Here is an 11,235-nt window from a genome sequence, read left to right on the forward strand (position 1 = left end):
CAGCCCTCTCTTCACCACTACGGGCAGCCCTGGCGGAGACCAACCCCCACTGGAAACGAGTTCGACTTACTGCCAGCAATGCGGACCAAACTCTGACACCGATCGTACAGGGAGCGGACGGCCCGTATCCTGGGGCCCGACGCCCCATACTCTCGGAGGACCCCCCAGGGGGACATGGTCGAATGCCTTCTCCAAGTCCACAAAACACATGTGGACTGGTTGGGCAAACGCCCATGCACCCTCGAGGACCCTGCTGAGGGTGTAGAGCTGGTCCACTGTTCCACGCCCAGGACCAAAACCACATTGCTCCTCCTGAATCCGAGCTTCGATAGCGACTCCAGCTTTAAACCTTTCTGACATCTGCGGTTAATATATTGTGTTCTCTTTGTTTTAACAGCAGATAATTTGGGGGTGTGTTCCACAAGTGTATTCCAGGCTTCATAGATTGCAATAAAAATGCACGGAATCGTGTAATTGTTCAGCCTGGTAGTTGAGAAACCCCGGATTGGGGACTGAAGTCCAAAACCCTTGCATTAATCTGAGGGGAAATGATTTAACAATAACTGACTGAAACAGAATCACAGCGTTTGTAGTAAGGCCACAACTTGATTGGTGTTTCAAAATGTTGTTTTGTTTATTTATTTGGTTGTGGGGAAGGGGGGGGGGGGGGGCAAGGATCAAAGATTTTGATCTTTGTGAGATCAAATGCTTTTGTCGTTTGATCTTAAGAGGCCAAGTTAGTGTCTTCAGATATAGTTTGCGTTAACTTACGAACGTGAGCCCAGCAGATAAATAGAACTACAACTCCCACTCCGAACATCTCGCCGGATGTTCGTGTTGCACAAATTTGGCGCTGATCTATCCGGGTACTTCATTCACTGCTTCCTTTCGCGCCGGGTAACCGGAGAGCCGCGCGTCCATGTGCGCATCGCCTGGGAACTGATACACGTCTGAAATCCGAAAAATCCGAGCCGCAAAAGAAGAGTTTTCGCAATGGATCCCGACGCTTTGGTCGAGGCCCTGCGGGGCACGATGGACCCCAGCCTGCGAGAGGCCGCCGAGAGACAGCTGAACGAGGTAAAAGTTGGACTTAGCGGGGAATTGTGATGGAGGTTGTGTTCGGGTTCGGGCCTCGGACGTTGACAACATCAAGATGGTGCGATCACGCACATCGGTCGGAGCTTCCGTTGCGATGAAATTACGTTTCCAGCGCGTTACTGTTTAAGACCCTTTAACGTTCCTCTTTTGATCGGAATTTACCAATGGAGAACATCCGTTATGGTTTTTTTTAAATTTTAGTTTCACAGCCGTTATGTTTTTTCCCGATGACACTACTGAGCCAATTTAAAATAATGTTCATGTTAGCTTCGCCAGCTGTAAGGCTAATGCTAACCAAGTCAACACTTCTTATAGTGGCATGTCAGCCGCATAAAATGCAGCTATCGTACACCTGGCGTGTGCTTATTCACGAAAGACACATTCAATGTTCGTAATATATCGGGTAACGTGTCGTAATTGTTGGGTAAAGAGGCTGGCGGTGTGGCTAGTGTCGGCTAGTTTGGCTAACTTGGCTGCGATAGCTGCTGCTCACGTGTCACTGTGACAAGCCCCGAACCGATGACATTCTGGAATCCCCAAGACCTCCGAGACCAAACAACTCTTACGATTTACTTGTTTCGTTCATCTTGTGTTCCTTCCCCCCTAAATAAGAGTCCGTAAAAATGTGGAAATGTTTGTGTAGCCACATTCCACGTGAGCTAGTGGCAACCAAGTACTGGCATGTTAGCAGAGCTGCTCCGTGATGGGATGTTTTGCAATGTGTCTTTTTACACCCTTATTGTGTCAATAAACGTTAAAGGTTTTTGGCATAGAAGTGGGATTTCTGGTTTATTCCTTTCTGTATTTCCTTGATACAAGTTGAGTGTATGCGTGTTATGTTAAAGGCCCTTTCACATACATACGTACTTTGACAGCATGGCTCGATTAAAGGCCAAAACTGGGCACATGTCGATGATTGGAGCTGAACAAGTTCTGTTTGCCCAAAGAAACATTTCATTTGTTTAGCAGGCAGATGGAATCCATTTAAAATAAAGTGTTTATTTATTTATTTTTTTAGATTATATTTATGGAAATGCGCAAATAACTGGTAGGGTTTTCTTTTAAGCTCTGTATTCCGGTTTCATTTCTTTAATACCTAATTTGAGAGTGAAATGGGCTTATTTGCTGACTGAGGTCAAACCAAAGTGCACTCTGTGTCTTTGTCATAACAAAATATTGCATATGCAATGCCATTACCATCCGAATTTTCCCCTGGCACAGAAAAATAACCACATTGGTTATGCCATGCAAGTTTGATTTGATAGTGTTGAGTGTAAATGATGATTCTATTCCTCTGCTTCCTTTACAGGGTCACACCCAGGTATGCTTTGTGTCCACTCTGCTGCAGATCACCATGTCTGATCAGCTGGATTTGCCTGTCAGGCAAGCAGGTGAGTATAAACTACAATTGGAACGCTGATTTATATTTGGCCAAATCTTCATGCATGGGGAATCATTACAGAATGTAATGTAGCTCCTCTTAGACTCTGTTGTGCGTATTGGCACAGTGATAGGCTGTCATTTTATCACAATTGCTCACTGGCCTTTGGTAATTGTTTTAATTGTTTGGCTAAGACCTGCCAAGAGGCTTGTTTTTTAAAATACGAATGAAACGAAAAGGAGTTTTTTTTATTTTTAATGTGTACAATAGTAAAAACAAAAGTGGAAGAACATTTATTTTCAGTGTTGCTGGATCTGTTTGGTCAGACGCTAGTAATATTCTTCATGACTGCGAGTCAAGTGGGTTGCTTACATAATACATTCAAAAAGATAATTTAGTGAGGATGTGTGTGTGTCCTGTTTTTGCAGGGGTTAAAATGTCCCGCTGAAGTGCAGCAGATGCGTTGAGATGGATAAATGTAGCTTTTTTGTGCTTGGTGAACGACTGCAGTCTGAGAAAATAGTAAATTAATGAAGTATACGGCTGATTTTGGGGGGACGGGGGTCTTTCAGTTCAATAAATCACATTTGGAGCTGTAGGGAAAACTTTTCGGTTGGTTATCTAAAGTCAGTGCGCTTTTGGAAAGTCCGACAGCTTTACTGTTGTAAACGATGGGACTGGGAGGCCACAGCTCGTCCCATTACAACCAGTCGTCCAGCGTTATTCTCTGGACCTTGGCTCTGTTTGGGGAGCGTGTGTCTCGTCACACTCGGAGTTGAATAAATTGAGTGCTTGGGGTGATCCGAGTGTCATTTATTTTTCCCAGTGATGGTGTGAATTTAGATCAGATTAGAATATAGATCTTTTCCGTTCTATTGATGCGGGATGACTATTGTGAGCACTGTAGCGAAGTTTGTTTCAATTTAAACTCAAATTCAAGCTGCATGGGGGGGGGGGGTTACGTAATGTAGTTGGAAAGTTTACACTTTTTCTACGCCTATTAACCTTTTCAGCGGAAGATGATGGTGAACAAACATCCTTTTGCTCGTGGAATTGATATGCTGGCTTTTTGCGCTGATGTCCTTTTGTTTCATTTTGCTGGTTTTACCGGACTGAGGCTGATAGAGATGAGTTAATGCTCTGTCAGCATCAGTAGGCGGGATTATGATCGCCTCGCCAGTGCTGTAGACGTTTGTGTCAGCAGTCTGTCTGATTCACTCCTGCATCCTCTCCCACTGTGGGGCCCATCTTCATTTTCAAGTTTAGAGGGAACATTTCTCATGGATATAAATGTACGGCACATACCAGGACAACTTCTGTATTGAGTGTTATTAATATTTAGGAAGGTGTATGTTTAGTCTTTATCTGGCCAGTATCTCTTACATTTGCACAACTGTCTGGCTTTAAAGGCTCAGTCAGTATTTCACATTATATTGTTAAAGTAAGTCAAAATCGGGCCATATAGAATATAACATACAGTCAAATGAACACATATTTATTTATAACTCACTTTTTATATTAACAATGTAAATTACAATTGGAGGATATGTCCCCCGCACAATTTTTTTTTTAAAAATGCCCCCTTTCATGAATGTTTAAATGCTGTGTTCTGGTCATAAATACCAATTTTTGCCTCCTGTCCAGGTGTGATTTATCTGAAGAACATGATAACTCAGCATTGGAGCGACGGTGATGGTTCAGGCACAGAGACGCCCGTCAATAACATTCCTGACGAGGACCGGCAGTTCATCCGAGACAGCATCGTGGAGGCCATCATCCACTCTCCCGAGCGCATCAGGTAACATGCCGCCAAGTGTTGGTTGAGTTTAAATGGGGTTTTTCCTAAATCTGCCAGTCTTTAACTGCTCTTTTGAACTCGTCAGGGTACAGTTGACCACCTGCATCCATCACATGATCAAGCATGACTACCCTGGCAAGTGGACCACCATCGTGGACAAGATTGGCTTCTATCTGCAGTCCGACAACAGAGCAGGGTGGCTCGGCATCTTGCTTTGCCTTTACCAGCTCGTGAAAAACTATGAGTAAGTCAACCTCGTATGATCGCTGCGTCCGCATTGTGTAGGAGATGACACGAGCTGTGTGTCAAACAGATATAAGAAACCAGAAGAACGTGCACCTCTGGTGGCTGCCATGCATATCTTCATGCCCATGCTGAAAGACCGCTTTATCCAGCTGCTCCCCGACCACTCCGTCGACTCTGTGCTCGTACAGAAACAGATCTTCAAAATCCTGTACGCCCTCTTCCAGGTAATGGTTGTACCCAGCTGGCTAATGTTGACCTGGTCGATGGACCCTCTGTAGTAATTTCATAACAATCAAACTGAGCTTTGTGACTGATCTGCCTCCCCAGTACAACCTCCCCCTGGAACTGATCAACAGACAGAACCTGACAGAATGGATGGAGATCCTGAAGACAGTAGTGGATAGAGACGTCCCTCCGGTAGATATCGCAGAGTACAGTTTCTTGACCTTCACATCCAATGTCCGTAAACTCTCTGACCGCGCAATCGTTGTCGTGGAACGTTGCAGGAAACGGCGCAAATAAAGGAAGATGAGCTACCAGAGCTGCCGTGGTGGAAGTGTAAGAAGTGGGCTCTTCACATCTTGGCTCGCCTGTTTGAAAGGTGGGCGATCATACCTCTTTAACTTTTTAAACCAGCTTTCTTGAGTGATGAATATAAATTGCTGCTTTATTAAACGACCTTGGCAGGTATGGAAGCCCCGGCAACACAACCAAAGAGTACACAGAGTTTGCTGAACTTTTCCTGAAGGAATTTGCAGTTTCTGCTCAGCAGGTAGGAAGTTCAGGTGGTTTAACAGCAACGGCTGCCTTCACCTTAACTCCACTGTCAATAACGTGAGGATTTTTCCTACCAGGTTCTGTTGAAAGTTTTGTACCAGTACAAGGAGAAGCAGTATGTGGCTCCAAGAGTCCTCCAACAGACTCTGAACTATATCAATCAGGGTATCGCACATGCTCTGACATGGAGAAACCTCAAACCACATATCCAGGTATCATTTTAATAGTGTCCACCTTCTCAGGTCCATCCAAATGAGTGGTCATTAAAGGACTGCTTGGAACCCCTTTAATTATTTCAATTTATTTCTTTAGGGCATCATTCAGGATGTGGTTTTCCCCCTCATGTGTTACACAGACAGTGATGATAGACTGTGGCAGGAGGATCCATACGAGTACATTCGCATGAAGTTTGGTAAGCAAAGAAGAGGGATGCTTTAACCGAAGAGGAATTTGCTGCTGATGACTAAACGTTTTGTCTGTTGCTTCCTCCAGATGTGTTTGAGGACTTCATTTCTCCAACAACTGCAGCGCAGACTCTCCTCTTCACCTCCTGCAACAAAAGAAAAGAGGCAAGATGAAATGTTTCCCGTTTATTTCCTTTAAAGCTTAATGACCTTTGTGTGGGTAAACAAGCATTCAAGTGCCTTAACAATTTCTTTTTAACCCGTCTATCTTCTTGTTGTGTTAAGGTGCTGCAAAAGACGATGGGGTTCTGCTACCAGATTCTCATTGATCCTGCATGTGACGCCAGGAAAAAAGATGGCGCCCTTCACATGATTGGCTCTCTGGCTGAAATCCTGCTGAAGGTAAACGCATAAAATTAAACTGTATTTCTCAACTTAACCATCTTCCTCCTGACTTCTATTTGTTTGTGGCTCTTTTTAAAAGAATAAAAAAAGCTTTTTTTCTTTTTACTTCTGAACAGAAAAAAATTTACAAAGACCAGATGGAATTAATGCTGCAGGCTCACGTCTTCCCCCTCTTCACAAACGCACTTGGCTACATGAGAGCCAGGGTATGTGATTGCTAATTTTCAATCAAACCGGCCTGTTTCTGCTGGAGTGTAGCTCGTTTCCACCGTCGCCACCTTTGTCCGATTCCCTCTCACGCAGGCCTGTTGGGTGCTGCATTACTTCTGTGAGGTGAAGTTCAAAAGTGACCAGAACCTGCAGACGGCTCTCGACCTGACGCGTCTCTGCCTAATCAACGACAACGAGATGCCGGTTAAAGTTGAAGCCGCCATTGCCCTGCAGGTCCTCATCAGCAACCAGGAGAAAGGCAAGTTGCAAACACTGTTTTGTAGATTTCTTCTCATCTTCTACTAAATGTATGGTTTATTTAACCGTTTATTTCTTTTCTTAGCCAAAGAATACATCACCCCCTTCATCCGATCAGTGATGCATGCACTCCTGCACATCGTCAGGGAGACGGAGAACGATGACCTCACCAATGTCATTCAGAAGATGATCTGTGAATACAGCGAGGAAGTCACACCAATCGCAGTGGAAATGACGCAACACCTGGTAAGCTCATAAGTGTGACACATGTTGTGTCATTACATGTGTGATTCATTATTCCGATGCCTGTTGGGCCTCTGGCTGTATGAGCTGATGGCATAGGCTAAACACCGCCTGTGTATTAGGTCAAAGTGCCACAGTGGTGGGGATGGAATGATACGAAAATCTCACCTTATCTTATCGTTACATTGCTAATTTTTGCATCACTACACAGAACAGCCTAAATTAGCAACAGGATTAGTTTCATTTGGCGTTTTAGACATCCCACTGTATAAATACATCAAAATTTATAAAGCTGTTTCCTTTTCAACACTTTGGGGAAAATAATTGCGCTGCACAAAATGTGACTCCTGAAGCCTCCAGATGCAAACATGATGTTTCTTTGTTCATCCCTCCAGGCGATGACGTTCAACCAAGTGATTCAGACGGGGCCTGATGAGGAGGGCGGTGATGACAAGGCTGTGACTGCTATGGGCATCCTTAACACCATTGACACATTGCTGAGCGTGGTGGAAGACCACAAAGAGGTTGGGAGCCACATATGTGTATACGCACAAACATACAAGTGTACTTTCATGGCTGATAACTCAGCTGTTTCACTTATGCGGCTCTTGTCTGCAGGAGTATAGTCGCCAACACAGTTCCCAAGTGTTGCTGCTACCCACCAACACTTGGCAACACGCTCCGTTTCCCCCATATTTCAAATGACTCAGAAACTGAAGCGGATACTAGAAATGGTGCCAGAGCTCTTTGACACCGCATTTGTCTAAACTTAGGACTGTGGGTGCTCGCAGATAAAAAGCTTTTGTGTTGGACCAGGAATTCTTCTTCTAAACTAAGAAATCATTCAGATTACATAACGGCTCAGTAGCTTGGATCATCGCGCTCTGGTCAAAATAGGAACTATTTTTAGCCGCATCAGCAGAGAAAATGTACTGCGGAGGTGCCAGAGATGTTATGTCTCCCTCCCTGCTCAGAAAAATAGCCGATGTGCAACTGAAACATTCTCTCATTCACATAAAACGGTTTCTTTCCAGTCATAAAAAGTGTTTTGTTTTATTTTTCAGATCACGCAGCAGCTGGAGGGAATCTGCCTGCAGGTCATTGGCACAGTGCTCCATCAACACGTACTTGGTACGTATTAGCGGCTCCTCTGGCACCTGCTGGCATATGTTGCACTGTTGGATGGCAAATTAATACATTTGATGCAAGTGATTTATATTTGTCTCAAGCTTGTCCTTTTTTTAAAACCTCTAGAATTCTATGAAGAGATTCTGTCCTTGGCTCATAGCCTGACCTGCCAGCAGGTGTCGCATCAAATGTGGGAACTCCTTCCACTGGTGTATGAGGTCTTCCAGCAGGACGGCTTTGACTACTTCACAGGTGATGCTCAGCCAGTGTCTGTAGTATATCAGTGTTTCTAACCTAATGTAGACACATTGCCTCTTTTCTAACAATTCATTTGTGTTGTGCTTCAGATATGATGCCTCTTCTTCACAACTACGTCACAGTTGACACAGACGCCTTATTATCCCAAACCAAATACTTGGAGATCATTTATAGCATGTGCAAGAAGGTAAAAAAAATGGTGCCTTTAATGGTTTCTTTTCAATGAGTGCTCTTATTGGGGGTTTACCTGACTTTCACCTCGCAGGTTTTGACAGGTGATCCAGGCGAGGACCCAGAGTGCCACGCAGCCAAGCTGTTGGAGGTCATCATTCTGCAGTGCAAAGGTCGTGGAATCGACCAGGTTGGTCCGAAAACTGTTACCTGTGAGCAGGTTTCTGGCTCAAAGATGCTAACATTTGTGAAATCGTGGGAAGAAAAATTGAAGACACGCTCTTAATCATCTTCCTTCAATATTCCCCAAGTAACCACCCAATTACATAGAATTCCAGAGGGATTGTAGAGTCGATAGAGGCACGGTTCATATGGATTCTGAATTTGAAAATGAGCTTGCTGCTGTTGCAGGTGGTGCCTCTGTTTGTGGCTACTGCACTGGAGCGTCTGACCAGGGAGGTGAAGACCAGTGAGCTGAGGACGATGTGCCTGCAGGTGGCAATCGCAGCACTTTATTACAGCCCACATATCCTCCTCACCACGCTGGAGAACCTCCGCTTTCCAAACACCGAATCCATCACAAACCAGTTCATCACCCGGTGGCTCAAAGACGTCGATTGCTTCCTCGGGTGAGAGTTTAATGCGTCACACATGCAGTGAAGGATTTTTGTTTGTTTGTTCCCGAGTCACTTAAAGGAGCGGAACCCTACATTTGTGTCTCACGCAGCCTCCACGACAGGAAGATGTGCATCCTCGGGCTTTGTGCTCTGATCGACCTTGAGCACAGGCCTCAGATTGTCAACGAGCTAGCCGTTCAGCTCCTCCCAGCAGCCATCCTTCTGTTCAACGGCCTGAAGAGGGCGTACGCCTGCAGAGCAGAACACGAGAACGACGAAGATGATGATGACGAAGACAGGGAAGAGGACGATGACAACGGTAGGGAACGAGCTCTGTGCCTCCGCATGATGTAGATTCTAAACATGATGAGATGTAGCTTATAAACGCTTATAACCGGGATGGCGAACTGTTGTTGTAGCTGAACTGGGCAGCGACGAGGACGACATTGACGAGGAGGGGCAGGAATACCTGGAGATGCTCGCCAAGCAGGCTGGGGAGGACGGAGACGACGAAGACTGGGAGGACGACGACGCCGAGGAGACGGCGCTCGAGGGATACACTACAAACATAGATGACGAAGACAACTTTGTCGACGAGTATCAGATCTTCAAAGCCATATTGCAGAGTAAGACGATCAGAAACGTGGTTCATCGCAGCGGCGCCGGCCATGATTGAGCTGTCTGATGCGTCCTTTCCGCCGTGCAGATATTCAGAGCCGTGACCCGGCGTGGTACCAGGCACTAACACAGGCCCTCAATGAGGAACAGAAGAAACACCTTCAGGACATTGGAACACTTGCAGACCAGAGACGGGCAGCACACGGTCAGTACCAGATGAGACTGTGCTCTCATCCGAATATCCTGTGTTCCCTGAACGCGTCATACACAACAACACCTGTTTTGATTGCAGAATCCAAGATGATTGAGAAACACGGCGGTTACAAGTTCACGGCGCCGGTGGTCCCATCTAGTTTCAACTTTGGAGGCAGCGCTCCTGGAATGAATTGAATCCATCTGTTCTACTTTTTATTACTCTGTGACTGATTGTAGTGAAGTGAAAAAAAAAAAAAAGCTTGTGTTGTTCCCTTAAGTAGTGGTTTCGGAACTGGTTCTTCTCAGTCATTCTTCAATCTGTCTGATTCGGGGGGGGGGGGGGGAAATAGCAGCAGAAGATGCGAGAAAGCAACCAGAATGCAACCAATGGCTGGGGACTTGAGTGTGACGCAAGAGAAGAAGCTCTGAACGTTGTTTTCTGGAGCCCAAGATGAAAGATAATACCAGGATGCCAACTCTTTTGTTTCTTTGTTGTTTCTTTTTCCCAAACTAACAGTTACAAATTGATAATGGCATTAAATATTTCATTATCACCGTGGCTAAACAGTCTCAAGATAGTCACACCTCTGGTAGTTGGGATATCTATTACTGCATAAACTCATGTTTATGGATATATAAGCCAAGGTTAGCTTTTTTTCCCTCTTTTTTTTTAATATTGTTTTTGTTTGTTTGTTTTTTCAAGTAGCCTTGGCTCAACCAACCAGAGGTATTTGTAAGGTGTTAACAGTTGTATTCATATGTAGCATATTGGATACGTGATAGCACTGTCATGCCTGATCTCTGTAAGATAATGACGAGCACTTTCATATTGTTCAGGTCTCCTAGCCTTCTGTATCAGACTGCAAATTTTTTTAAAATTGAGGACTATTTAAAATGAAATCAGCTGCAACTTTGTTACTTTGCAAGCGACTCGGTTAATGGCAGAGCAGGTCAGTGGGCAACTGAGAACTTTGAATTTCATGGAAAAGAGGATGCTCTTGGTGTTCAGAAATGCTGCAGGACGTGTTTTGGAGCACTGAAATCGTCAAGCTCTCAAGCTTTTGGTTGGTGTATGGATGAACCATCTATATATACAACATTAAAAAAGAAAAGCTAAGGGAAATGTTTGTGTTTCTTTACTGCGACCCTTTCTGTTTTAGTTTTGATGCAGCTGTATGGAGATCACACCGCTCCTGATTCAGCTCGCGAACTTATAATCAACTTCAAGGGAGACTTTAAATTAAAGTCGGTGCGTGTTGGATTACTTTTCTAATCTGTCAAGCTTTTCCAGCGTCCTGGTGTCACACACTCATGCTCAGCTATTCCACATGTGTTGTGATAATCTGATGTTTTTGACAAAACATGGGAAGAATTTGGGAGATCGGCCTCATGTAGGGAACAAACGGAATTCTCCGTCGGCCTCTTGGC

At 44.8% G+C, this 11,235-nt stretch overlaps 1 protein-coding gene across 1 annotated transcript; it reads left to right on the forward strand.

The window, feature by feature from the left end:
• The first annotated feature begins 777 nt into the window (after positions 1-777).
• On the forward strand, positions 778-10,930 carry ipo7 (importin 7). Its single transcript, XM_003969963.3, has 25 exons — positions 778-1,077; positions 2,408-2,489; positions 4,124-4,277; positions 4,363-4,521; positions 4,591-4,747; positions 4,851-4,940; positions 5,030-5,124; positions 5,211-5,295; positions 5,378-5,512; positions 5,613-5,712; positions 5,793-5,869; positions 5,990-6,106; positions 6,226-6,315; positions 6,413-6,578; positions 6,663-6,823; positions 7,216-7,344; positions 7,885-7,951; positions 8,075-8,200; positions 8,296-8,393; positions 8,472-8,567; positions 8,789-9,006; positions 9,105-9,313; positions 9,414-9,620; positions 9,701-9,817; positions 9,905-10,930. Exons 1-25 carry the CDS (start codon positions 994-996, stop codon positions 10,000-10,002), a joined length of 3,117 nt encoding a protein of 1,038 aa, XP_003970012.1. The 5' UTR covers positions 778-993; the 3' UTR covers positions 10,003-10,930.
• The last annotated feature ends 305 nt before the right edge of the window (positions 10,931-11,235 follow it).

Source organism: Takifugu rubripes, chromosome 13, assembly GCF_901000725.2.
Source record: "Takifugu rubripes chromosome 13, fTakRub1.2, whole genome shotgun sequence".
NCBI lineage: Eukaryota > Metazoa > Chordata > Actinopteri > Tetraodontiformes > Tetraodontidae > Takifugu > Takifugu rubripes.